This window comes from Trichoderma ghanense (genome assembly GCF_004382785.1).
Source record: "Trichoderma ghanense strain CCMA-1212 chromosome Unknown scaffold_0, whole genome shotgun sequence".
Classification (NCBI taxonomy): Eukaryota; Fungi; Ascomycota; class Sordariomycetes; order Hypocreales; family Hypocreaceae; genus Trichoderma; species Trichoderma ghanense.
The window spans coordinates 3,448,736-3,473,473 of NW_027395663.1; the positions used below are offsets into that span (position 1 = coordinate 3,448,736).

The 24,738-nt window shown below is 54.5% G+C and overlaps 7 protein-coding genes across 7 annotated transcripts; 3 read left to right on the forward strand and 4 right to left on the reverse strand.

Moving 5' to 3' along the window:
* Positions 1–2,286: 2,286 nt before the first annotated feature.
* CCMA1212_001196 (uncharacterized protein) lies at positions 2,287–3,366 on the reverse strand (the record flags this gene model as incomplete). The annotated part of the gene is made up of 1 exon (XM_073698630.1): positions 2,287–3,366. The coding sequence occupies one exon, from the start codon at positions 3,364–3,366 to the stop codon at positions 2,287–2,289; it is 1,080 nt and encodes a 359-aa protein (XP_073563384.1).
* A 3,877-nt stretch (positions 3,367–7,243) lies between these two features.
* Positions 7,244–7,924, forward strand: CCMA1212_001197 (54S ribosomal protein L20; the record flags this gene model as incomplete). The annotated part of the gene is made up of 1 exon (XM_073698631.1): positions 7,244–7,924. One exon carries the CDS (start codon positions 7,244–7,246, stop codon positions 7,922–7,924), a length of 681 nt encoding a protein of 226 aa, XP_073563676.1.
* A 444-nt stretch (positions 7,925–8,368) lies between these two features.
* On the reverse strand, positions 8,369–10,408 carry CCMA1212_001198 (uncharacterized protein; the record flags this gene model as incomplete). Its single annotated transcript, XM_073698632.1, has 5 exons — positions 8,369–8,921; positions 8,983–9,215; positions 9,281–9,572; positions 9,645–9,916; positions 10,403–10,408. 5 exons carry the CDS (start codon positions 10,406–10,408, stop codon positions 8,369–8,371), a joined length of 1,356 nt encoding a protein of 451 aa, XP_073563669.1.
* Positions 10,409–11,930: 1,522 nt separating this feature from the next.
* Positions 11,931–14,354, reverse strand: CCMA1212_001199 (Glutaminase A; the record flags this gene model as incomplete). Its single annotated transcript, XM_073698633.1, has 7 exons — positions 11,931–12,280; positions 12,350–12,552; positions 12,626–13,378; positions 13,429–13,541; positions 13,595–13,752; positions 13,802–14,097; positions 14,158–14,354. The coding sequence occupies 7 exons, from the start codon at positions 14,352–14,354 to the stop codon at positions 11,931–11,933; spliced, it is 2,070 nt and encodes a 689-aa protein (XP_073563668.1).
* Positions 14,355–15,790: 1,436 nt separating this feature from the next.
* On the forward strand, positions 15,791–16,087 carry CCMA1212_001200 (uncharacterized protein; the record flags this gene model as incomplete). The annotated part of the gene is made up of 1 exon (XM_073698634.1): positions 15,791–16,087. A coding segment is annotated over one exon (297 nt), but the record flags the coding sequence as incomplete, so codon positions are not given.
* A 2,150-nt stretch (positions 16,088–18,237) lies between these two features.
* On the reverse strand, positions 18,238–20,059 carry CCMA1212_001201 (Vitamin H transporter 1; the record flags this gene model as incomplete). The annotated part of the gene is made up of 4 exons (XM_073698635.1): positions 18,238–18,813; positions 18,873–19,750; positions 19,816–19,841; positions 19,899–20,059. The coding sequence occupies 4 exons, from the start codon at positions 20,057–20,059 to the stop codon at positions 18,238–18,240; spliced, it is 1,641 nt and encodes a 546-aa protein (XP_073563860.1).
* A 3,000-nt stretch (positions 20,060–23,059) lies between these two features.
* On the forward strand, positions 23,060–24,130 carry CCMA1212_001202 (uncharacterized protein; the record flags this gene model as incomplete). The annotated part of the gene is made up of 2 exons (XM_073698636.1): positions 23,060–23,532; positions 23,596–24,130. The coding sequence occupies 2 exons, from the start codon at positions 23,060–23,062 to the stop codon at positions 24,128–24,130; spliced, it is 1,008 nt and encodes a 335-aa protein (XP_073563863.1).
* Between the last annotated feature and the right edge of the window lie 608 nt (positions 24,131–24,738).

Sequence of the window (24,738 nt, forward strand, 5' to 3'; positions counted from 1 at the left end):
ATTAGCTTTCGCGCTCTGTACTCGACTCGTCCTTGGATCAGCACTTCCACAGCTAGTGCTTCAATGAATCCGTACGTCCGACGGGAGAGATGAACCGAGCTTGTCAGCTCATTCGTTGGGGCGGCCAAATCAAGCGGGCGATCCTGAAATGATGCCCCGTGCGATGTTGATAGGAAGAAGGGTTCAGGATATCACTCTTTGACGCTCATCTGGGAAAAAGGGGAGATGATGACTGATTGGTTGACGAATGGATCCGGCATATTCAAGAAATTGTTGCCGATTTTGAAGTCAATCGAAAGAAGCTATTCCAATATGAGCAGATGACACCCTGAACAAGCCATCATATGAATCCCTACCACCCATCAAAGTCCCAAATCACCAATCGTAGCAAAAGCCAAGCCAGCTACAACTCATCATGCTTTCATCCTAGGTACCTACATCAGCCTCGACCCTCCCTACTGTCTGATACATACAGCCCAGTATTCTTCATCACACGCAATTCCAGATAGAACCTCCCATCAATCTGAAACCTCAATCCGACAGACAGCCCCAAGACAGCCCCCCCCCATCTTGCTCCCAACATATGTAAGCTGACCGGAAAAGGAAAGAAAGAAATAGATGGAAGAAAACCCAACGAAAGCGGGTGATGAATCTCAGACACTGAATCTGAAACAATTGGGCGGCAGTAATATCACCTTGGAAAGCTCCAGATTGGCCATCACCCCGTTTTCTGCTTTGTAAGTAGGGGTCTGTCTCATTGAGGTTATCTCTGCCATGGAAACAATTCTTACGAGAAGTCTATCTACCTAGGTAGGTAGGGGTAGGTACTTTTCAGAATCGTCTGGAGAACAAGACAACAACTGCTTTTGCAACTGCGAGGGCCATAAGACGACGGAGTACAAGTCGGGTTTCTCACGGAATCAGTTAACATCTTCTCACCAGTCACCAAGGTACCCGATTCCTCGGCCCAGGCCACCACAGCGAAATGGGGTCTGATCCTACTAGTATCTGAAGCCATATGCCACGTGAACCTCACGGAGCATCCTCCGAAAACATCTCTGCCTCACCCTTTCCACAGAGCACCTTGGTGAATAAGGCAAGGCAAGGCATATACCAATACCCGGTCAAGCCAAGCCAAGCCAAGTGAACTTCAACAGAGCATCCATTCAATTTCCTTCCCATTCTCTCTCCTCTCCTCCTCTCAGACCTTTACAGTCTGTTACTATGCGTCAACTCGTCCCCATCCCCCCCCTACTAACAAAGACACCAATCCAATTGCATCTCGTGGAAATATCGGCATCTCTAGTCAACTTTTTTCCCCTTCTCTATTTTAGCCCTCTTCGCTGGCAAAATTGAGGGGGCAAAATGAATGACTCGAGGTGCATGCATATAGTACACGTATTGCAACAGGTACAACCAAGTACTCACGACACGACACGACACGACACGATACGACACGATAGGATAAGATGACGGACGTCTTCCTCCTGTTTTGCTTGCCTGCGTGGGGTCGACTGACGTTTACGTGCCTGACTTGCAGTCGACACGACACAGAGCTGTCCTGCAAGGTCCCGTTTGCAGAATTTGCCCAAAATTGGCACTCGTTGACTCGTCTCCCTTTGAAGACATTACACGCACATAAACTAGAATAGCGACGGCTGTCAGTTGAAATGCTTGAATTCACTTCTCTTCATTCTTAGTACAAATCATTCAACCAAGGTAATCGACATATAAGCAAGCTGTATCCACTCCTTCGCACCGCTTGCCCGCAGAAGAAAAGAGAAGGCAAAAAAAAAAAAAAAAAAAAAAAAAAAAAAAGAAAGGGTGGAAAAAGGGAACAGATAATCAGAATTCGTCCCATAGCGGTCAATAATCATCCCATTCTTTTCACGTCGTTGTAGATAAAAGGGGAGCAACTTCCTGTTGTCCATAAGCAAGAAGGAGTAAGTAAACGCATCAACAAACCAGACAGGCAAAGCATCACAAAAGCCTCGAGGGCCACCGCCAGCTCAGCGCCGGACTGAAACATAGTTCTTCCAACTCCCGCAACCCTTGATTGTCCAATTTCGACACTCCGCGCGTAAAAGCCGGCAACGTCGAATCAAATAAAAATAGCTCAAGAAAAGAAGCTCGCTCGTACAGTGGACGAGGAGAATTAAACATGGTAAAAGCAGGACTCGCAGGACGGGGGAAATAGGTCAAACATGAGCTTGCCCAAACGAAATCGTCATGTACATCGGAATCGTCTTGAGATGTTCGCTCAAGTCTAATCTCGCCCTCTCCCCTTTAGCGTGAACCCGGACCCTCGATCGGGCTTTGGGGATTGCTCCGCAGAGTGCTGTTGAAGTCCCTGCTTGCGCTGCGTTTCAGTGCCTGGCTCATCGTCTCAATGTTGAGCTCGCCTGGCGTGGTGATCGTAGTATATTGCCCGCTCGAGGGGCTACCTATCGGTTTCCTCGACGGGCTCATGTCCAGCCCTCTTATGCTGCCGGGGTTGCTTGTGGGCGGGCTGGTCCCGGGGCCCTGGCTGGAGACGGGCGAGCGGATGGGCGATGGCGATCTGTTCATGGCCGATGCAGAAAGCGACGTCAGACCGACAATGTGCATATTGTCGCGCGATGACATGGAAGGGAGATGGTGGCCGCTGTGCTCCGATTGAACGACGTCTGCGAATGAGATGAAGGAGAGGCGGCGGACGTCGGCCGAGTCGAGCGAGCCGTAGTTGGAAGCGCTGTCGGCTGGGAAACCTACGCGGTTCGCAAATGAGGCGAGCTCCGAAGCCCAGTCACTCGACGTCTGCTCGTACGGGGTGTGACTGGCGCTTGTACCGGGGACGACCGCCGAGGCGGGCTGGTGCGAAGCGTGAGTAACAATCTCAACAGAATCGGGGTCCAGGCTATTGTTGGTGATTGCTTCTGACGCATCATCCAACACCGGCGGGATGTAGTTTTCCGTCTGGATGTGGCTCGGGATGGCTGGAGACGAAGACTTCAGCAGGGAGTGGTCTTGCACGTCGCGTTCGAATATCTGCGACGTCGCGGGGGAGGATATTCTCGGCGAACTGGAGAATGCACGGGTAGGAGAAACAGGGGCATACGGATGGTCGCCCTGGGTGAGCTGGAGCGGTGACGTGGTCGATCGAGCGGTCGAGCGGGTGGTCGAAGCTTTTGACGGTGACTGGGCGCCATACGGGCTCTCGGATCCAGGGCCAGCCTTGGAAGAGCCCTCCATCTTCTTCTTGGCGAAGCCGAAAAGGCTCCGTCTCTTGCTTTTGCCCTCCTTCTTAAACTGCTCTACTGGGTTGGGGGACGTGCCACTGGTCGCTCTGGGCGTTGAATCGCCGCCAACGCTCTTCTGGTCGGCCATTGCGTCTCGTCCGTCGCCGACAAAGGCGGTAAGAAGATTGATTTGAGCGGGCTTAGCGAGGCGAATCGCGGAGCCGAAGCGCTCAGCGGGAGATGCTGTCCGTCGACAGGTTACCGCCGGCGAGCCAAGATGCACGCGTCTGCTGATTCACAGCTTGGTCGTTGGAGCAACTGGAGTCAGGCTCGGTTTTAGTATGATGTGCTGATGGTACTGTCGTCAGAGAATGAAAGACGCAGTCTTGGTATGTACCAGGGCCGTGTATGCGCGATCGACAGGAGAGAGGGTGATCGGTGGAACGGGAAAAGGACAGACGATGAGACGATGAGGACGATGAGGACGATGGCAGCGACGGCAGCGATGGGAAGCGATGAGGACGGCGAGGTGCAAGTGGCAGAAGAGGACCGACGAGTGTTTTATCGGCACGCAGGACGGCTAGGCGATTCCAAGGGCCGCCATTCGCCGCTGCCCTGCGAAGGGGAAGAAGACAGACGGGGGTGGCGACCAATATTGGTGAAGCAGATGCTGCTTCGCACGTCGTACCTGCTGGGGGGGGCCGCTGTCGTTCCTCAGATGACACGAGCGGGACCCGCTGAGTGCGCGAGAGAAGTGAGAGGTGCGTTTTGGTGTGACAGGCGCCAAACCACCCGTTTGCGTGAGCTAAGTAATAATAGTATGTGCCGTCAGACCCTGGGGGTGGGTGAGCTTGGATTCGTGGTGCCTTTTTTTTATGCTGTTGTATTTCTTGCTGCTTCGCTCTTCGTGTGTTTTTGGGGGCCAGACTCGCACGAGGCAGCGTGACGCAAGGCAGCGGCTTGGCTTGGGTTAGGCGCAGCGATCCCGCTAGATTGGGAGGAGAAAAAGGGTCGGCTGGTGGTGGATCGCGGGCCTGTGTCTGTCTGATTGGAGTCTGCTGGCGGTGCGGATGGAGTTTTTCACGACTGCATGTGCATGGATGACCGTCTGCGTCTGCCGTCTGTATGTCCAAGCAGTATGTATGCGCTGGACAGGCACAATGGAAAGGGCTGGTCCAGACCGATATCTCGGCTCGAGTCGCAGTCGCAGATGGATTCTGACGCAGGAAACGAAAAACCCTCCCCCCCAAGGGATGCGGGAGGAGCAGCAGGACGGCGAGGCAGCTGGCCAAGGATTGTGACGAGGTGTGATGAGGGGAGAATCCCAGACAGCTACTGCAGAGGAGGAGTGGGAAGTAGGGGAAGCGGAAGCGGAAGCGACCGCGCACCTTTTCAGGGCTGTGACGTACATGCGCAGGTTTTGGGGCATCCAGGTACCGAGTACAGGGCTGGCTGCACTCGTCATCGGGGTGCTGCGGGTACAGGAAACCTCCAAACCGACGTGTTTCAACCGATCGCTAAAAGCCCTGTGCCAGTCTTCACAGTAAGAGACAGAGCGTCTAATAATAAGGTACAGGCTTGTTCAGGTTCCCTCAATGTACTCCAAACATGTGCCGCTCCGCTGGTACCTGAAGCGCCCCAAGTGCCACCACAAGAAACATTGGACCGATACCTTCAACATGTATCGCCAGACTCCTTGAATCTGGACCGCAGCCGGCACATGCAGAATGATCCAATGCGAGGCTACATACAGCCGGATACCAGCAGTCGCCTGAGGTCTTTTGACACACATTCAACCCTTCTCCAGATTACGAGTATATTGCATCGCCTCGACGTGGCAGCATCGATATGGCCCGGCTGCTGAATGCAGCGGCCACCTTCGCACATCCGTGCCATTTTCGGCTCCCTCAAGTCTCGCTAGGCTGCCACAAAGTGCTACCATGTGATTCAACTTGTTTTTCATTTCATCCTCTCTTTGGTCTTTTACCTGCTTCCATTCCTTCTTTTCCCTCTTTACGACTGCTGTCCCCATCTTCCTTGGCTCCACGACACCGTTCTGGTACCACCTCCATCTCCAGGGACCGGGAAGATATGATGTCTTGGACGGCTGAGATGTATGGTGGTATCGAGAACTCTTCTTTCCCCTCTGACGACTTACACCCAAGCTCCTCATTAGTAGTTCAGCCTCATCGGCCCCCTCTTCTGCATCCCCGCGTCGCATGTGAGGGGATGAGACGCTGCAAGCAGTTTCTGCTCTCTCTGGCTAATTGCAATGTCTGACGGCCCATTGCGCACCGGAAAATCTTCCCCTCAATCTGCTACCTGCACATGCGGCTCACATGGTCCCTCTGGGAAACGATATAAGCGACAAATCCAAGCATGTCATTGCGAGACATCCGCCACCTCGGCACCACCCCCATCAAGACAAGAACGAGGGGTCCTTATTGATCAGGGAACCAGAAAGAAAAAAAAGACCCCTGGCTTTTCCATCTCTTTCGATTGACTGGTTTTGCATCACCCTTCCGCCTTCATGCGCATTTGCTCGACCATTCCTGAACGAGCTTGTTTCCTTTTTCTGCGGTCCTCGTGATGTCTCGTCCGCCCCTCAACAGCACCAACACATGCGACCATTTGCATGGGCAAAGTTGCCGCGTAATTGGTCGCACACTAGTAGCAAGGGAACGAACTAATACAGCAGAACGGTTTATTGGCTCGATAGGCCAGCAATCCATCATCTCAAGGGAATCAAGATGGACAAGACGAGACCAAAGGGAGATGCAGGCGCGCATCATGCGTCTCCCAAAGCTGGTTGTACCAGTATGACGGCGCCCTTTTCGTGCTTGTGCCAGCTGGTTCTTACGTGCTTCGAGGTCGCCGACTGTGATCGTGTAGATCAAAGTAGAGTCAATCTAGCTCTCTACGGTGATTCAACCGCTGTTGCTCTGTTGGACAACGCTGGGCCGTCGAGCACTTGTGCTTGGCTCTGAGTGATTTCTTTTTGCTTCTGTCAAACGTCAGAATCTCCCGAGACGGGGTCCGTCCAGGGCCTCGTCCCGCACGGCATCATCATCGTCGACACCCTCAACTTGCATCCCAGGCCTCCAAAAGCAGGCAAGAGGGGGAAAGCACCTTTGCTCAGAGATGATGCCGCTAGCCCATCCCGCTGAGGCTTGTCAACGTCACATGGCACCTATGCAAGGGCCCAGGCGGCTAGTTTGGCCTGTCCGTGAGAACACGCATCATCGTGCTGACTGAGCAGGTACAGTAATAGCAAGCACCCGACAGTTGCTGTTTTCATCCAGTTCGTGAGCTACAATTTCCGGCGTCCTCATCATGAAGTGCGTGTAAGGTGATGACAGCTTTTTTGATGGATTCTCAACGTCTTGCTACGATAATATTTTTGATAGACATCGCGATGACAGCCCAGTTGAGGTCTTAGTAAGCCAACTCGAGCTCACGACTTCAAACCTTCATACAATCACTCACACTCCAAAAAATGCCCCATCCTGCTACCAGTATCAATCATGAATCAAAAGAAACCCCATAAACGGAAACCCCTACTGCCATTCCCGTGAGCACTGTGTAGCTCAACGACCACAGCCAAATTCGCTTCTTCGCACACATCGGCGGAAGACATGATAAGAACCCCACGTGATATCCTTCTAGAACAACAAGAAGCTCCTTAGCTAAGCATCCTGCTTATGTAACCACATATCGTCCGTTGCAAAACCCTTCACGATGCCAAAAGTTGTCGAAACGACAGGCCAGCAGCCGATGACCGATACCTCGCGGCCACGACTCAGCCTCCCATTTCGACGCGATTCGGGCCTGTTCAATTGAACAAGATAATCTCCAATCTCAAACCCCAGGCATTATTGCCTCTCAACGACCAGTTCAACCCGCCATTGGCAGCTCCCCCGCACAACCATTTCTCAACACCAAAGAAAAACCCATCGCCAACCCACCACCTCCAAACCTTGCAAAGAAAACAAGAAAAGGTCTTGTCTGAAAAGTCAACGCCAACAATGGACCTCCGCACCCTCCTCCAACCAGCCACCCAGCTGCTCGCCCCCCTCCGCCACCTCTCCTCCTCCTCCTCCTCCTCCTCCGTCCTCCTCCCACTCATCGCAACCCGCGGCCACAAGACGACGGCCCGCACCAAGCGCAGCCTCAAAATGGCCCCCCACGACTCCTTCCTGCCCTCCCGCTCCGCCGCCTTCCCCGCCGCCGACCAAATCATCTACAACCCGCCCGCGTCCGAGGCCTCGCCCGAGCACACGCCCTTTCTCTTTCTCCCGCGCAACGACCCCCGCCGGCTGGCCATTATGCGCCTGCGCAACACCTCACAGCTCTCGACATCTGCGTCATCGAGCGCAGGCGCGGACGCAGCGGCGGGCGACGGAGAGCTGCCCCCCGAGATGCGCTACAAGCGCCGCCAGCCGAAATACAACCTCACAAAGGAGCACATTGACGAGATGCGCCGCCTGCGCGCCGAGGACCCGCTCACCTGGAGCGTGCAGCGGCTGGCGCGCAAGTTTGAGTGCTCGACTGTCTTTGTCCAGATGGCGGCTCCCGCGCCAGAGGAGCATCTCAGGTGGTTGAGGGCTAAGATGGAGCGCAAAAAGGAGAGGTGGGGGCCTATTCGGACGGCGGCGAGGGAGGATCGGAAGAGGAGGGCTGAGATGCTGTATCGGGGGGAGCTGTGATGGAGAGAAGGATGGTTTTGTGGATGGGGGAGAATCGTTTGTGAAATGTATAAGTCGAGACGAACATGGCTTGATGGTTTGGGGCTAGACGAGGGATGTTGGCATGATGAGAAAGAATGGCGTGAGAGCATGGGGGAAAGGGTTGAGAACAAAGGTTTAAAACAGGATTGAGCGTGGTGTACGATAGAAACACTCCAGGGGATATCTTCATGACGAATACAGGTTCACGATGAGTAGCTCGTTGAAGGGTCAAGTTCCTCAAAATTGTGACACCCCATGCATTACCGTCTAGTAACTCACTCAACCAGAATCACTCCCCAATTGTCATCCCATATACAACGCCCAGACGATGTAAGAAACAAGTAAAGAATGCCATCATCAAGACTATAAGGAATGAGTCATGTCCAGCCGTCTAATACCGTTTCGCCTCTCGTCAAAAGCAAATCATTGTTTCGCAACCTGCTTCTTGTCCTTCTCCCCGGGAATGACCCTCCAGCACCAGCCGCACCAGCTTCGCGCCGCACCATTCACCTCGCGGGCCAGGATCTTGTTGCCGCTGCCCTTTTCGTCCTCCCACTCGGGCACGCAAGCCCCCACGCGCACCATGCGAACGAGCTTGCGCTTGACGATGCCGCCAATGCCCTCGATTTCGTGCCTCTCGTATCCCGGCCCCAGCTGCGGCGACGGCGTCCGCTGGTGCCGCATCTCATCGATGATGGACTCGATGGTGCCGTTGGTGGGAAAGGGGAACCCGGCTCCCGCGCCGCCAGGGGGGGTCCCGGAGTGGTGTGGGCCCGAGCCCGGACTCGGGGTGCCGGAGGAGGACCCGGTCGACCACGGGACCAGGGTGTTGCCCCGGGCATCTTCGGCATCGCAGTCCGTCTCCTGCTCCCGTTCGCGGGCGGCGAGACAGGCATCCTCGCGGCCGCATATCACGCCGCGGTCGCCGTCTCCGATGCCGGTAAAGCCCCCGTACTTGGTGCGCCAACGCCAGATCCTATCATTTCGCGTCAGATCCAGATCGTAACTATCTCGTCCGAAATTGTCAACAAACGTACCCTTTATAGTCGTGGTCCGCATTGCGAATGCTATGGCCACAAGGCTGGCACAGCCAGACGCCCTCTGTGTCGCACTGACAGATTGCCCGTTGTACAGCATCGGAGTCAAGAGGCAAAGATGGATCCAGCGCGGGCGACGCGAGCGCCGCAATGGGTGCCTTGGCGCAAGTGACACACAGCCGACGGTGACGCTCGCGTAGAGCAGTCGAGAGAGGAGGCTTGATGGCGCAGTTCTGCCGTCCATGTCAGCAGCTGTTCAGGTTGCAAAGCAATAGATCGCCAAAAGTAAGAGGCTCACCCTGCAAATCACGTCGGCGCATCGCCTGCACTCGGTCACCAGGTCGCGAGCGCAGCTGCCCGCCTTGCCGTTGTAGTTGCGCCCATCGTCCATGTAGTTCCAGTCGCTGGCCCTCGCGCGGTATCGCAGCGTCTGCTCTGGATCAACCGGCACGGCGTCTCTGGAGCAGCGCAGCGTCGCGGCCATGAGGCTCGTTCGATATTGGATCAGGCCATCGTGGATGAGGCGGCACGAGCGGGCCAATGCATCGAGAGTGTTGAGATCAATGTGGGACACGATGCCGACGACGATGCTGGACGTGAAGAAGGCCTGTTAGTTCTTTGCTCTCCGTGAACGATGAGAGTTGGCATGGAGAACAACATACGGATAGCACTGGAATGCCTCGCCCATGGCGCTGCCGGCCATGACGCCCTTTCCCTTGTCCGCCTCAGACGCTCCCTCCGGCGCCTTGTCCGTCATGGTGCTCTTCCTGCTGGGAAAGCGCCGAGTCGCCGCGTCGACGCTCCGGTCGCCATCACCAACGACCACGACGGCGGCCCCGTGCTCAGACATTGCGCGAAACCTGCCGGCGTCCTGCCACGCGGCCATTGGCTGTGCCTGGCCTTGTTCCTCGTCGAGATCGACGAAACGGGCCATCTTTTAGGGTGAGTGACGACGCGGGTCGCGACAATGAGGCGGTCTCCGAGCTCGGGCACCGAGTTCTTCACGTGTGATCTCTCCCCAACAAGAAAGGGAACAACAACAATAGAGCAATGGGCAGCACTGGGGACGACAAGGGGGGTTTTTGACGATCCGAGGAAGAATGGCAATGAGTCAATCAAAGGAGCACAAGTAAGCAACGGGGAGAAGAGAGATGGGAACTGGAAGACAGCAATGATGAGAACTGGTTTAACATAAGACGACAGCAATTGTCGACGAAGCCATCGTAAGGGAGCCCATCGAAACCGACAGCGGCGAGCGAGTTCTGGGGATTGCGCAACAATCCGACGACGTTGTTCAAGTGTGCAGCAGAAGCAAACAAGGTCGAGACGAGGAAAAGGGAACGCCAGCGACTATCTATGTATGTACCTGTAAGCCTCGACGGCTACCCAAGGGGGGTTGCGGTCGGCTTCGGATCCAAACCTCCATGCAAGGTTGAGCGTCGGGTACATGCAACCTTAGGTCCAGTCGGCTTAGGGAGGCTTTCAGTGGAGAGGGGGGAGCCTAGGGGAAGCTCAGCCCGCTAGAACAGAGCCCTGCGCCCCCCCCTCTTGGCTGCCCTAATGCCGCTGCAGCAGGTCTGGTGGGCTAGAGGGGCTGCTGCGCTGGGCGGAACCCGCTCTTCTCTCCCCGCATCCCCCCATAGTCCCGCCTAGGAATCAACCAGAACTGTCTTGTCTCTGAAGCTATTGCTGGTGGCTAAATCTTGAGGTGCGCCTCTGCTATTCCCGAGCTGCTATTACGAGTACGGTGTACATTACAGTTTGGGCTCATCACCGTTGCATCATAACGCGCTCAGGGCCGAACGCTGGCTTGTCCTGGCTGACGTGGATGACGAGAAGATCGCTGCTAGTCTGAGCAACAATGGCAGCCATCACCCCATCTACAGATTCCCGGGGCATCATCATTTCACGTTCCCCTGTAAGACGTCCTAATGCTGATAATCACAAGGAACATTGAACATTGAACCTTGAACACGACACAGTTACAAACCTTCCTGCTAGCAGCATCACGTCAAACCTCCATCTTATGCCCTCCATAGGCATCACCAACCTCCCCCCTGTTTTTCTGTCTCTCCAGGATTCACCAAGAAGTAATAACGGACTAGAACTCTTCTCCGTCCATTCTGCAATTCGTCCCACGTACAGTGCATCTGTCGTACTACATATACCTGGTAAATCTCCGTGATCCATCCCCAACTCCATCAACTCCCCTCTCCAGCTGCAGAATCCGAGACACATGGACACGCCTCATGCAGCACCCTGTTGCTTCTTGTTTACTTGACGCCTTGACTCGCTGGCATGCAGACGCAGGCGCAAGCTGCTTCCTTGCTTCCCTCCCCGCCATTGGGCGTTTCGATCCCCCCAACCATCGCACATCACCAGGCACACCTGCACTAACACGCCTGCATCTCTGGCCAGCCAGCCCTTTCTCCAACCACTTGAATCAGCCCCCTTCCCCGCGCCTCACCGACTATATGGCGAAATGGCACAGCTCTCCTCGTTTAGACGTCTTGGATTTGACTTGTCCACGTCGCTCTCCCCTGTTCCTGGCCTAACAGCGTCTTATTTTCTCACGTGGTCACGTCTCTGCAGCGGACAATCTCAGTCCATTACCCCTTGCTTGATGGCATGATGCTAATACTAGGTACAGAGTAGCAATGCATGATGATTGGCTCTCGTTTGATTCCACCACCCTCATGGGCTACAGCTACCTATTCACAAGGCATAATATCCCTATATTCCTGCTGCTTCAGATATGGATAATCACGAGGCACTCATACCAAGCCCGGCCTATCAGACTGTGCGCCAGCTACTGCAGGGCAGCAGCCACTCTGTCCGCTAAAATAAAGGATCCAAGGGGGTAAGGACAATCCAACGGACGTTGCAAAGGGATAAACCAAATAAGAGGAAAATTTCTGCTGCGCTCATGACCTCGGCTCGCTAATATCTCACTGCAACGCCAGCAAAGAAAACACACCGCCCACCACGGGCCGGGCGGTAAACTGGTTACCGGGATATCCTCCCGTGTTCGTGTCATACAGATCGGTAAAGGCCCGCCACGTCGGCGTCTCGTTGATCCACTTGGCAATCAAGGAAATGAACATGGCCTTGGTGGCCGGCCCAGCAACGGCCGCTGCAAACATCTCCCAGTCCGTCTTGGTCAGCGTGCCGCGTGTGTCGAGGATCACTCCGTATTTGTTGGCCTTTGTCAGGTAAAAGTTGCTCTGCATGTCGTAGACGGACTGCGGGATGAACTGCAGTCCAAGGGCCTTGTCTGGATAGATGTTGTACAAGAGACCTGGAAGAGGGACTCGTCAACAACAACGCCCCGATAATCAAGGAAGCAGTTTTGGGCCTTATAACTCACCATATGTGGCAGCTGAATCATATTGAAGCACGCTGTGATTGGGAACAGCGGCGCGGTTGATGCCATGACGGGACCAGAAACCGAGGTAGTCTCTGGCGATTGACGAGTAGTTACCAGCCACGACATTGTGGCCCGTCAGTCTAGCTATGCGAGACATGGCCTCCAGGGCGATGATGCCCTTGATGGCGAGATTGGTTTGATTCCTGTCACGGTGGTATTAGCATGCGCTCAGCTTGCAGAATCCTCAGTAAGTCAATGTTGGGGGGAGAAACATACGCAAGATGGCCTGCGAAATCATCAGTCGACAGCTGATTCGCCGGGATCTTGGCATCTTCAATCAGATACTCTGCCCACTGCGCCATCAACGTCCAGTGTTGCCTGAGGTAATTGACATCGCCCGTCTTCTGAGCGTACGACAGCATCATGATTATCATGTTACCGCATTCCTCCAAGGGCATAGCCTCGTCGTTGCCGCCAGGGTAGCCCAAAGCTTGCGGGAACCTGCCAAGGTCGTGGATCGCGTATTTATTGGGGTAATGGCCGCTTTCCTGATTCTCGAGAAGGGGCGACAAGGTATATTTGATGAGGTTGGGATCCAGATACAGCATGATGGGCCACGTGGGAAAGATGACATCCACCGTCTGGATGTCACTGTTGGAGCTGATCTCCTTGAGAAACACTCGGACGCTGTCTTCGGTGCCCGTGTATTGGAGAGCACCAAAGGCTTGGCGGACAGCGAGACTCGTAATGGTGAGATAATCCTGGCCGCCTGCCGCGATAGAATCACGCGCAACGCGGTTGTCGAGGCTGGTGGCATACTGGCTAGCGTAGGTGTAGTCCCTGTAGAAGAATGAAGCCAGCTCCTCCTCGTCAAAGTAGTTTGTCCAGAACGAAGGAACCTTCTGAGGCGAATCGCCTCGGCCTTGGAATAAGATGGCATCGTCTTGGGCAATGCCAATGGTGAAGAGAGTTGATGCGGAACCGCTTCTTCCGACCGCACCGAGATCGCGCGCAAAAGCAAAGACAGGCCTATAATTGTTGTCAGCCATGCAACCATCTTGCACAATGTCGTAGCTTACCATCGATCATTCACCGCACGATAGTCCGTATCAATATGACCGGTAAGGGTGCCGTTGGACAGGAATTGGCCGCGGACAACGGTATCCTCGCCAATTTGATACGTTACGCCTCTCTGGAACCGAAGTCAGTATTTGCTTTGCATCAGGTAACCTGCAGCAAACTTACAATGTCACCTGTCGACCAGTACCAATTGCCCCAGGAAGCTTGGTCGTTGGCTTCATTGAACGGCTCTTGGTTTTGGCGATAGAATTTGTGAGAACGAATTCCGTCGCCAACCTGGTGCTCCCACTGAACAGTCTGCGAGCTATCGCCGGATGCCCATTCTATACTTCATTAGTCAAGTACTCACATCCGGATCTCATGGCGACGTACCTCCTGACACATCAGCGTAGATTTGAACATGGTGTGAACGCCCGTCCAAAGAAACCGCGGAGACCTTGAGATACGAGAAGGGGATGGATTGTCTTCTCAAATCATCAGGGAAGACTGGGGAGAGAAACTCGGCAACCAATTGGACTTGGCCTCCCGCATTCATGGTAAAGGTCGTCCGAGTCGATGTATACTTGAGTGACTGCTGGTCAACATTCTCTGCGCCAGGGGCTCCCCCCATCCAGTTGTAGGGCTTCCCGTCCACCATGACGAATCCTTGCCATCCTTGGTACCCTTGTCTTTGACGGTGTTAGCTTTTTACTGAATCTATGCCGGCTTGCGAATAGATCTATACTCACGTCCAGAAACTGGGCCACTGACCGGCGAGGTACCCGCTCGGTCCTCCATCCGTTCGGCCATTGAGCCACGCATTGAGATATGGCGCTCGTACGGCTAGGGGAGCCGCAGGAGGCCTTGCTGGTTCAAAGGTTGAAACCGCATTTGTGTGCCTTATAAGAGCTAAAAGCGCCGCCGTAGCGGCTCGCAAGAACTTCATGGTTCAGGCTTCAGGTGTGAAACCAGATAGGAGTCAGAACGGAGACAAAGAGCATGAGACTGAGGAAAGATGGATGTTGAATGTAGCAAGATGAGAACTATACCCGCGCTTTATAACAAAATAAATGCAAGAAGGGAGGAGAGACAGGCCGTTGGGTGGCCCTTGTTGATTCTATGACGATGTAGGCAAACGTACTCGGCCAACGCGCGACTGTACGGGAGCAGAGGTGACGCTGAGGTCTAGAAGGCTTGAAAGAATCCTGATGCTGGATAAGGTTGCAGTTAACCCTAAAAGTATGTGATATACCACCACACTGGCGCCCGGAATGACCTTTGTCTATATCCCGTGAGAGACGGCAAAGCGCCGATGGTAACCTCGCGGCTGGATGGAGGCTTGGCTGCGTTGTGTAGCCTTCGAAAGCCAGACGAGTACCAAATGTACCTCTCCGTAAACGCCCAGACTTTGCGTTCTAAACACGATGTTGGGTCAATCATCAAAGAAATCAAGCATGGAAGGGCAGAATCGGCCCTGCTGTCAGAATAAAGTAGGGAGATGTCGGGTCTTGGCTCGTCTAGGGAAATGAGGTATAGCATCAACCTCCAACGGGGGCGATGCGCGTGATGCTCTCGCTTGGCTCAACTTACATCCTGAGTGGGAGATGTTCACTCTCGGCGATACACTGCATCGATCTGAGTGAATTAGAGTAGAGAATGGTCATGTAAATAGGATGGCAAGGGTGGGGGATGGCCTTCGATGTCATGTCATACACGGCATCAGCGTCCGAACGGCAGTTTTCGGTTGAGCGCCTGGGGTCATGAGACGTGCATCCAATCTGCATCCGAACCATTCGCGGAGATGCCAAGATGCAGACTGGCTGCTCCGCAGTTCCATCAAGCTCGCTTCTTAGCCTGTCGGCGTTCGGGAGGCCTTTGAGTGGTTAAATCTGGTGACTAGTTCCTCAGCTAGTTGTGTCCTTATGAACGTTCATCTGCCGTAAACAGCAAAGACAACACGAGGTGGCGGCTCGGCAGACTGCATAAGGTACCTAGGTAAGTAGCAGTGAGGAGGCTCTACTTGGGCGCCGTACATCTGTTCGGACGCGGCTCTTGCTGCAAGCGGTGGCATCACGTTGCCTCCTCTCCCGTAACAAGACGGCTGGAGAGAACGTCTCCTCGCCCAAGCACGCACCAAGAGGCACATGCATACACTGCCGCCGGTAGCGATGCCGAAGGTGCCAAATCGCCCCTCAGCGGAATCAACCCCAGGCCTGTTGGACTGGAGCTTCAGCGGGGCCAACCCCAGCTTCCCACAACTTTGCTCCGTAGTTACCGATCGCAACGAGGGGAGAGAGCCAGGGTCAGGCGCGTTCATGGGGAGGCGCTACTGCGGAGATGAACACGGCAAGCTGGAAGGGGTGTTAGGTCTCTTTCAGGGAACACAGAGACACACTCACTTGTGACGACTTACTAGCACAGCTTCGATCCTTGGTCACGGCACTCGAAGCCTGGCGCCTGGTTCTTGCTTGTATCGGCGCACAATCCATGAATACATGTGCTGGTTCGGGATTTTGTCAGTGTGGAAGCAAGGATCCGATACTTTGTGGGAGATCGGCTGACGTCGAGATGAAGCTCTCCAAGTCACGGAAAGAGGGCAGGTACGGACGACGGAAGAATGACCCATCCGCGACAGGTAGACAATATGTCTCTCACCTCGACATGTGTTCCGGCCTTTGATCTCTCCCTGCTTCATCTCGGCTGTTTTCAATCTAAACGCTTATCTTTGCTCTTGAAACTCTGTCTCAGATGCCCCTCTCCTTTGAACAATCTCTTCCACCCTGCTCGCATCATGGGATCTCAGGTCCCAGCGCCCAGACTCCCCCGCTGTCGATCTCTCAGATTCAAAATTGTTTGTTTAACACGAAGACTTCTGAAACCAATCGCAAGGCGGTGTATCCAAGTTGCGCAGCTGCTGAAGAAATGTCGCGTGCCGTTTCATGCAACCTCGCTGTGGTGATCCATCAAGATACATCATGAGGAACATGATGCATTGAGCGAGCTCCGGGAACGGCACTGGCGGAGGTTTGACAGGGGCAGCTCCTCAAGACTTCTAGACCCGAAAAGACCTTTGACTCCTCTCTTCTTCGAGAAAGTCCTCGACTTATATGTTTCACCTTCCCTTGCTCAAACTCTCTGTCAGCTACCAACACAGGCAACTACTCGTATGTTTGCGCAACAAGCCAAGAAGTCGCTAGGATGTTCCCAGAACTTGCGACGACCCAGTGCTCGCCAGTATCCAGCAAACGTTTTCTATTGCGAGTATTACGACGCTGCTCACATACACCGCGGCAAGAATACGGAACCAGCGCTTGGCACCTCGCACAATTACAAGTTCAACTGACTCCCTTGGCCAATGTGTGACCTGAATTCATCACAAGAGACGCGGCTAGTTCGCCTTGCTTCGCACAAAGCTTTGCATGCAGCTGTCGAGGCGCAGCCACATGGCTCAGGAATGCCAGTTAACACAACAGGTGGGTGTCAATGCATGGACTGTGCTCTGTGCTTCGTAGCCGCAGGACTCCAAATGCGGTGGCCCTTGCATCGAGCCATTTCTGTGAACAAGACAAAGGGCAATGCGCCCTCAATGTCACCATAGAGAAGCTTGTTCCATGAGAAACGTAACATTCAGCTGCTTGAACATTTATATTTTGGTCAGACTGTTTAATACCTAGACAGTCCCTTGTTCTGGGCTACACTCCTTACGTGTACTTCATATGTAAGGTTTCATACCATACACTTGCCATCTCCTCCGTACGGACTACACTTATCCATGTAGAAGTACATTGTCCGGCCTGGCCTTGTACAGGTTGACGGGTAACCCGTCCTCAGCTTGCCTGTATACGCACGCTGAACGTGTGAAATACGGCAAGTCAGGTAACCATTCCACGGCACTCGGGAAGAGTCGGTGTGGATTTGATCTGGAGCCACGGAGGCCTTTTGCAAAAAGCATCATAGGCCATCAAAGACACTGGTTGATATACACATGGATAATGTTACAGAACAGCCATCTATTAAAGCTACCGTCTATGCCTTGATGTAACAATGCACGAATGTATAGCCTGATGTATGTGTATATATATAATGCAAAAGAAGAGTAAAACGCCCACGAGGCTCGCCGACGATAGCGCACCAGCATTGTCGCCGGACCTTGAGCCTCGGTCCAAACACGCCGTCCCAGCGATGGCGTAGTAGCACTGTCGCTGTCGTGTCTTTTTATAACTCGTTAGACAGCGGGTATAAACGCTGATGGGGTATCATAGAAAAGCAGAAGCTTCCAAGCCAAAGAAAAAGGAACAAGAAAAATCCAAAGGAGGAGAACCCGTGAATGAAATGCCGAAAGGAAGTTGTTGCGAGACCCTTCCCCCTTCGAAAGAGCCGGTCCCGGGCATGATAGCGCGAGAGCATTGTCATGCCCAGGGCGTTTCTGTCTTTGAAAGGACAAAGTCCGCTGCGCAAAGTCTTTTCGGGTGATGGGTGTAACGGTAGCGGCGCTGCCGTCTTTGAGGCGGGGTCCAGTTCGTGCTGGTTACCTGGGAGGCAACGAGCCATGAGCGGGCAGCCTCAAAGTCGAAGTTCGAGTGCGACGTTGAGAAGAGGGTCGCGTGGCGGCCGCAGAAGGAAAAAGTAACGAGCGGAGTAATCAGGGGTGCCAGACAAGATCGAGGACGTCCTTGAGAGAAAATTGTACGAGGAATGACAGGTTGAGCTGCCCATGGTTGAATGATAAGCGTTGCTGCGAAGACGTCGTCACCAAGTTGCTGTTGTTGAACGCCACGTATCTTGGTTGGAGGGTTCAACCTCATTAAAGACGCTTCACAGACGACAACTTAAGCCTCGGGGTGTCGGGCTCGTCGGGAAGTCTTGCCGAATCCGCGCTGCGTGGCCTCGCGTCTCGCCGCGCCGTCTTCGAACTCACTGACCGAGTCGCCGCCGTGGAGCTTCGAGCTCGGAGGGTTGCCCACAACTTTGAGCAGCACCCACATGACCGCGGAGCTCAGAATGCTGAGGCAGAGGATGCCAATCATGGTAAGATTGCTCTTGCGGAACCTATGAGGCCCCGGGGCTGCATCCTCTGGCCAACCCGAGTACAGGGCGTACGTGGTGGTTACACTGCCCAAGTTCCCCAGGCCGGATACCAGAGCGGTTGCGGCTGCCACGCCGACTTCGCCGTGGCGGCGTTGGAAGATCTCGGAGGTCCAGGTCATGCAGATTGGGACTGTCGGTCCCAGGCCGAAGCCCACCATCAGGAGGCCGCCGTAACGAGCCCAGCCGTTGGAAACAGCAAAAGTGGTCATCAGTAGGCCGGCAATTTGAATGCAGACAGCCGCAGAAAAGAACAGCGGCCTTAGGCGGTGAAAGCGATCAGAGACTGGTGTGACCAGGAGAATGGCGATGAGGTCCATCTGGAGGATGCTCAGTCAGGGTTTGAGCACGATGAGTGGCAAGGACGCAAGAGACTCACAATCCAAATAGGAGCAAAGAGCAAGCTGACGACAATGTCACTTGCCTGTGGCTGGATCGCGGCAATGATGACTGAGCCATAGAGCTGAGTGCCTATTCCGACTCCGACGACTCCAAAGTACATGAGACACAGGGGCCACAGCCGCCAGTCGAGCAGCACAAGGCCAAGGTCCTTCAGCCCCCAAGGACGAGCATGGTAGACACGCTTGAGCTCGGAGTAGTGGACGATGGCGTCTTGGCCGGTGAGCACTTCAGGTGTAGCGGGAACCCACTTGAAGAGACCGGTGCGCTTCCTCACTTGGCCTGGTGCCAGCGGCCGGTCGGGGAGCCACCACAGAAGCGTAATGCTCAGGACGACGCCGACAAGCCCGTAGATGAGGAACATCCACCGGAAGCCAACGAGACCTCCGTCGCCGTCCATCAACTGGAATCCAGCCGAGACGAGGCCGACCACGGCAGCAGACACCTGGGATGCGGTAAAGTACATGCCGATGCGCTTGGCTGTCCGAGAGGGGGGGTAAAACAGCGTCAGGTAGAAGGCCATGCCGGGCCACATGCCGGCAATGACCAAGCCCAGGAGGAAGCGCAGAAATTTGAGGCTCCAGGGAGAGGAGACAGCGGCGAAGCAAGACCCAACAACACTGGTGGCGAAGACGATCCTAGCCATCCACACCCGGGGGCTGAGCTTGCTCATGATGAGGTTGGACGGGAAGTCGAAGATGACGTAGGACACGTAGAAGAGGGCGAGGGCGGTGGAAACGTCCTTGGGGGTGAGGCCGAGGACAGTCTCCAGGTCATGGCCCTTGTCGCTGTTCATTGTCTGCGCAATGCCAATGTTGGATCGAATTGCCGAGCACAGGAAGTAGAGGATCCAGAAAGCTGGGATTCAGTTAGGCTGAGGTCCTGATGAGAGTGGGGGAGGAGAGTAGATTTTTACGACTGACGTGGAATGATTCTGAGATCAATTTTTCTAATAAAGCGTATTAGGTATAAGGTATCATCTATTTGTGAGACGGGGAATGCATACCTGTAGACTCTTTCCACCGTTTCGGTGTCGTAGTCGGCGTCGGCCGGTCGGATACCGCCCTCATCGGGCTTTTGAGATGATACAGAAGGGGATCGAGCAACAGTTTGGCTTGCGTGTGCTTCTTTGAGCTCGCCATCAGGCGGTGCCGCTTGTGACGCCATGCTGGGACAGCACTCTTTGAACGTCTGATGAGGGCAATTCCGACCGGCACGACAATGAGTGGTAGAGGGGACGACAAAAGCTTGAAAAGTTCAGTAGCAAGAGACAGACGCCTAACTGATGATATCCGAAGCTGTGATGAGAGACGGATTGAAGGAGATGGAAGTCCTGTGAACAGTGGGGGGATGAAGCTCTTATGATGCTTCAGATTTGTGTGTAAATCTAATCTGCCGCGATTAGCCAAGCTCAACAAGTTTTTGTAGTAGCCTCGGCAGCCGAGGGCTTCCAGCGGGATACCTTAAGGCGCAAGAGCTACAGTATAGGAGCTAGGATGAAAAGGATTGACGGGCCGAAGCCGGACTGCGATAGGGCTGTTGAGCAGTGGATTGGGTACGATTCATGTTACCCGTTCTAGGTCCTCGATTGTGTTTGTTTGTCTGTTGAGATGGTCGTCTTGGATTGCTTTTATCCAACCATTACACGATCTTATTAGTCGGACTTGGGTGTTTGATGCTAAGAATGGAATGCTGCAGAAGCATAGCATAGCTTGAGCTACATATTTCAATCTTGGTAAGGCCGAGTGATTTTACAGCTTCCGTTGCTGTGGTTCGGCAGTCGGATCTCGCCGGCGGTTCGAGCTTGTCCAGGCGGGTCCTTGCAGTCTCATCTAGATCTGCAGCTGTAGCTTAATCTGTGTGTAGGAACAAAGGAAAATGAGAGGTGCGAGAAGTTATTTGCTCAGAACTGATACATGTACCAAGCTCTCCATTGTTTAGCTGCAAAGTGCCAAGGCGTGCATTGTGTCTCGGATCGCGGATGGTTGAATGGTGATGCATGTCCCTTGAATCCAGGTAGACGTCACAAACTGCCATCACGATCAGGGGTCATTCACAGATGATCAAACCCGATAGATACTACCTTGTCGCAATTCCTCTTCTTCATTTTTCTCTTTAACGTAGATCTGTTTTCCAACGACAATGATGCATCGCCCACCAATCTTTGCACAGAACGGCACACCCTGCTTATTGATTGATACATGTGCTCTTTGCCGCGGCTCGCACTGCCGTGTTCAAGGCAAGGTAAGGTACCTCACGCTTTGCACATTGTCTGCCTGAGGATGCCAGGCGTTGACGCCAATCTCCAACATGCAACTGCCAGCCTCGTTTCTCCCCATGCTTCCCATGCGTCAATGCCTGATATTTCAGTCCACCGCTCCGACAGCCTTATCCTGCCATCCCGCACGGCTGCGGCTCTTTGATTTTGCATAAATGCGCCATCTGTCCGCCTCAGGCCACAGCTTTCGCGCCCATCTCGCAAATATCGTTTGTCGTGGGGGCCCCCTGTCCGACTGACTCCTCTCTGGCCTGCACCACGGGCCCTGGAGCCTGGATTTTCCACGAGGCGACCGCGATGATGACGCAGGTCCTCTCGCAGACACCCTAGGTCATGCGAAGGACGCGTCTGGATGGACGTGTTCAAGCTTTGCCGGCGGCCAACACGCAATACGCCGTGCTTGCGCAAACAAGCAACTATTTGCGGATCGCCGACAGCCGCCAGCCAGACAGTCTCCAGTATCAAGTGACTACGAGACGGGGGTCGACGGCTGCCGCCTCAAAGGGCTGAGTCCATCGTCACTTTGCTTTCGCGGCAGCTCCGATAGGACCTTCTCACCAGATACATTTGTACACATCCATTTCAGCTGTACGACAGGGATCGAGTCAAGCATAACGACCGCTTGCCGCAGAACAGGCATCGCCGCTGCCCAGAAGGATCCCACCCCTTCCGTCACGGGTGAACCTGGAGATGCCAGGGGCACATGGAAACCTCGGAGGCATCCACTGAGTCCTGCGAGCCTTGAGGATCCTCGGCTCCTACAGCTCGTTGACAGCCACCCGTCAGCTCCGCATTATGGCTGACAGCAATGGCCACCCTGAAGCTGGGTTGGGGACAGCTTCGTCCTTCTCGCAGCCTAGCGCCGACAGCTCAGCCAAGGAGAGGCGCCAGGTTGGTTGCACTCATTGAGGTCCTATGCGACGAGCAGCGCGGCGTGCGGTGAATGGCCGCCCACTTCCAGGCAAGCATTCAGCCCATTTTCAGGTCGGCCTCTCGCCGGGTCGGCGTGTTATGCCTAGCTCACCTCCAGCTGCCGGGTTCACAAAGATGCTATGCTCAAGTGAGCGGCGCCTTGGCTGCCGCCTGGCATGCCGCACTCTACAGCTCGGACGCCGTTATATCGCCTCCATCAGATGAGGCGCAGCTTGGGGTGCAGTTCGCCCCACGTGCCAAGGGATCGTGTGTCATGGAGCTCTCGCCCAATGAGTCACTGGAGATGGCATCAACCAGCTTCCCGAGGTGATGGACAAGGTATTGATCGTCCACCCGAATCGGGGCAGGCCTCATACGAGCGGCTCTGATGCCTAGAAGAGCTGGGGACTTATTTAGGGCCCGAGGGAGCGCGTTCGGATTCCCCAAGCCAGTGACGGAATAGCAGCAGCGTTTATACAGGCCATCGCAACTTGGAAGTTCGCGACTCTCTGATTACGCAGCTGGCAACCTTCGGAGCTCACGAAATTGCGACGCCGCACAGCCACCCACCAGCCACTCTTTCGAGCTGCCTCCCGCCCTCCCGCCTCGCGACATCACGTGCTCAGCACCTGACTAATCTAATGATCTGGTCAGCAAGCGGAGCAGACGACAACCTTGTCAACGACATTCATACCAGAATTTTCAGGCCATCATCCCGCACTGCGCGCCCTCGAACTAATCCGAGCATCGATAGCCGGCCCAGCTGCAACTCGTCGCAGGCCGAGGACTTCACAAGCCAACGGCCAGCTGCCGCTCCCTTGCCCAGAAGCAGAGGCCGCACTCCGACCGCTGCCGCTGCTCCCGCCTCGCCTCGACGGCCAGCTTCTCCCACGCTCCGGCGCATCGCGCAGCTCAAGGCCTTGTATCGGCGTCACCCAAAACTGCAGCTGGGGTACATATCCGACCTACACGCCACCATGAGCGTCGCATACGAGCCGCGGTCCTTCATCCACGAGGGCGCATATCCCTCCATGGGCGAGGACCACGACCATGTTGCCGAGCAGCGATTTACCGATTCCGATGTTGCCGAGCACCTCAGCCACTACACCGCAGAGGCATCGCTGCTGCCGGACGACAGAGGCGTCATGGGCGACGAGAGGGACATGTTGGCAGATGACGATGCCGTGGTGCCGGAAGCGTCTCAGCTCGACCTCGGCGCGCCAGAGTTCTCGTCACCTCTGCCGGTGGAATTACATGCGCCGCCGCTGCCAGACCCCATACCAGAAAGCAAGGAACCTCTACCGACAGATATCTCCTCCCCGACATTGCGCTTGAAGCAGATCCCCAAGCCGGAGCGTGAAGTCCACAAGAAGTCAGATGGAAAATTCCACTGCCCACTGGATGACTGCAAAGAGGAAGTCCGCGCATTCTCTCGCAAGTGCGAGTGGAAGTAAGTCATCCCTCCCTCCTCCCCTTACCCGACTGCCTTGCGCCCCAGCCAACACTTCCACAGCAAGCACATGGACAAGCACGAACGTCCCTATCGATGCCCAGCCGAGGGATGCGAGAATCTGCCTGGCTTCACCTACTCGGGCGGGCTTCTCCGGCATGAGCGAGAGGTTCATGGCAAGCACGGCGGGCCCAAGAAAACCGTCAACTGCCCGCACCCCAATTGCAAGCGACATACTGGCAAGGGCTTCTCGCGGCAGGAGAATCTCAACGAGCATCTTCGGCGGGTGCACACCAATCCCGAAGCCACTTCAACATCCCCGCCGCCGGAAACTGTCACGACGCCCGAAGACAACGACAGTGACAAGTCCGGGACGAAGCGCAAGCGCCGCATGAGCAGCCAGGGCGTCGACGAGCTGTCCGACCTCCGAGACGAAATCAAGCGAGTGCGCGAGGAGAACGAAAAGCTCAAGTCCGAGATGGACCAGCAGTCGCAGCACTCCCTGGCCATGATGGCGCAGATTGCAGAGCTGCAGGACGCGCTGCGTCACAGCCTCAATCCTCACGCGCTCGGGGCACCAACGGCACAGATGATTTAGGAGCCTCTGGCCGAGGAGCCGAGCTTCCCCGGCGTATGACACGTTCGACGAGACTCCAGAGTAGCTGCATTCTGTCTGAGCGTTGATGATAATACGCGCCCTGCTCTACACTTTTCCTTTTACTCTTCTTCCTTGTTTCTCAACTATCTGCACACCCCATCTCTTTCATAAAGACCACACTATACACTGCATAGATCTTTCTTCCCTATATTTACCCTTATCAGCGCTTATATCCCGCCATATGCCCCCTCGTATCTGCCCCTTGCATTTATCAAAAGCTCAACCACCATCATGTTGATGAACTTTTCAGGAGCACGTGTTTCATTTCTTTCTGTCATTTGTTTTTTTTTTTTTTTTTTTTTTGGCACCGAGGCACGCAGACCCAGATAAAGTCTATAGCAGCGGTTACGATATTAAAAACTAAACATAAAAACATTTATCTACTTGCAGATTAAAACAGATACTTTAGATATAACTAGCAAGGCCAGCCGCTAACGTCACAGGCAAAATGACAAGAAACTCAAAGGAGAAAAGAAGATAAAAGGGGCCAAAAAATGTCAGATAATAAATACAGCTTTTTTTGTTTCTCGCACAAAAAAAAAACACAA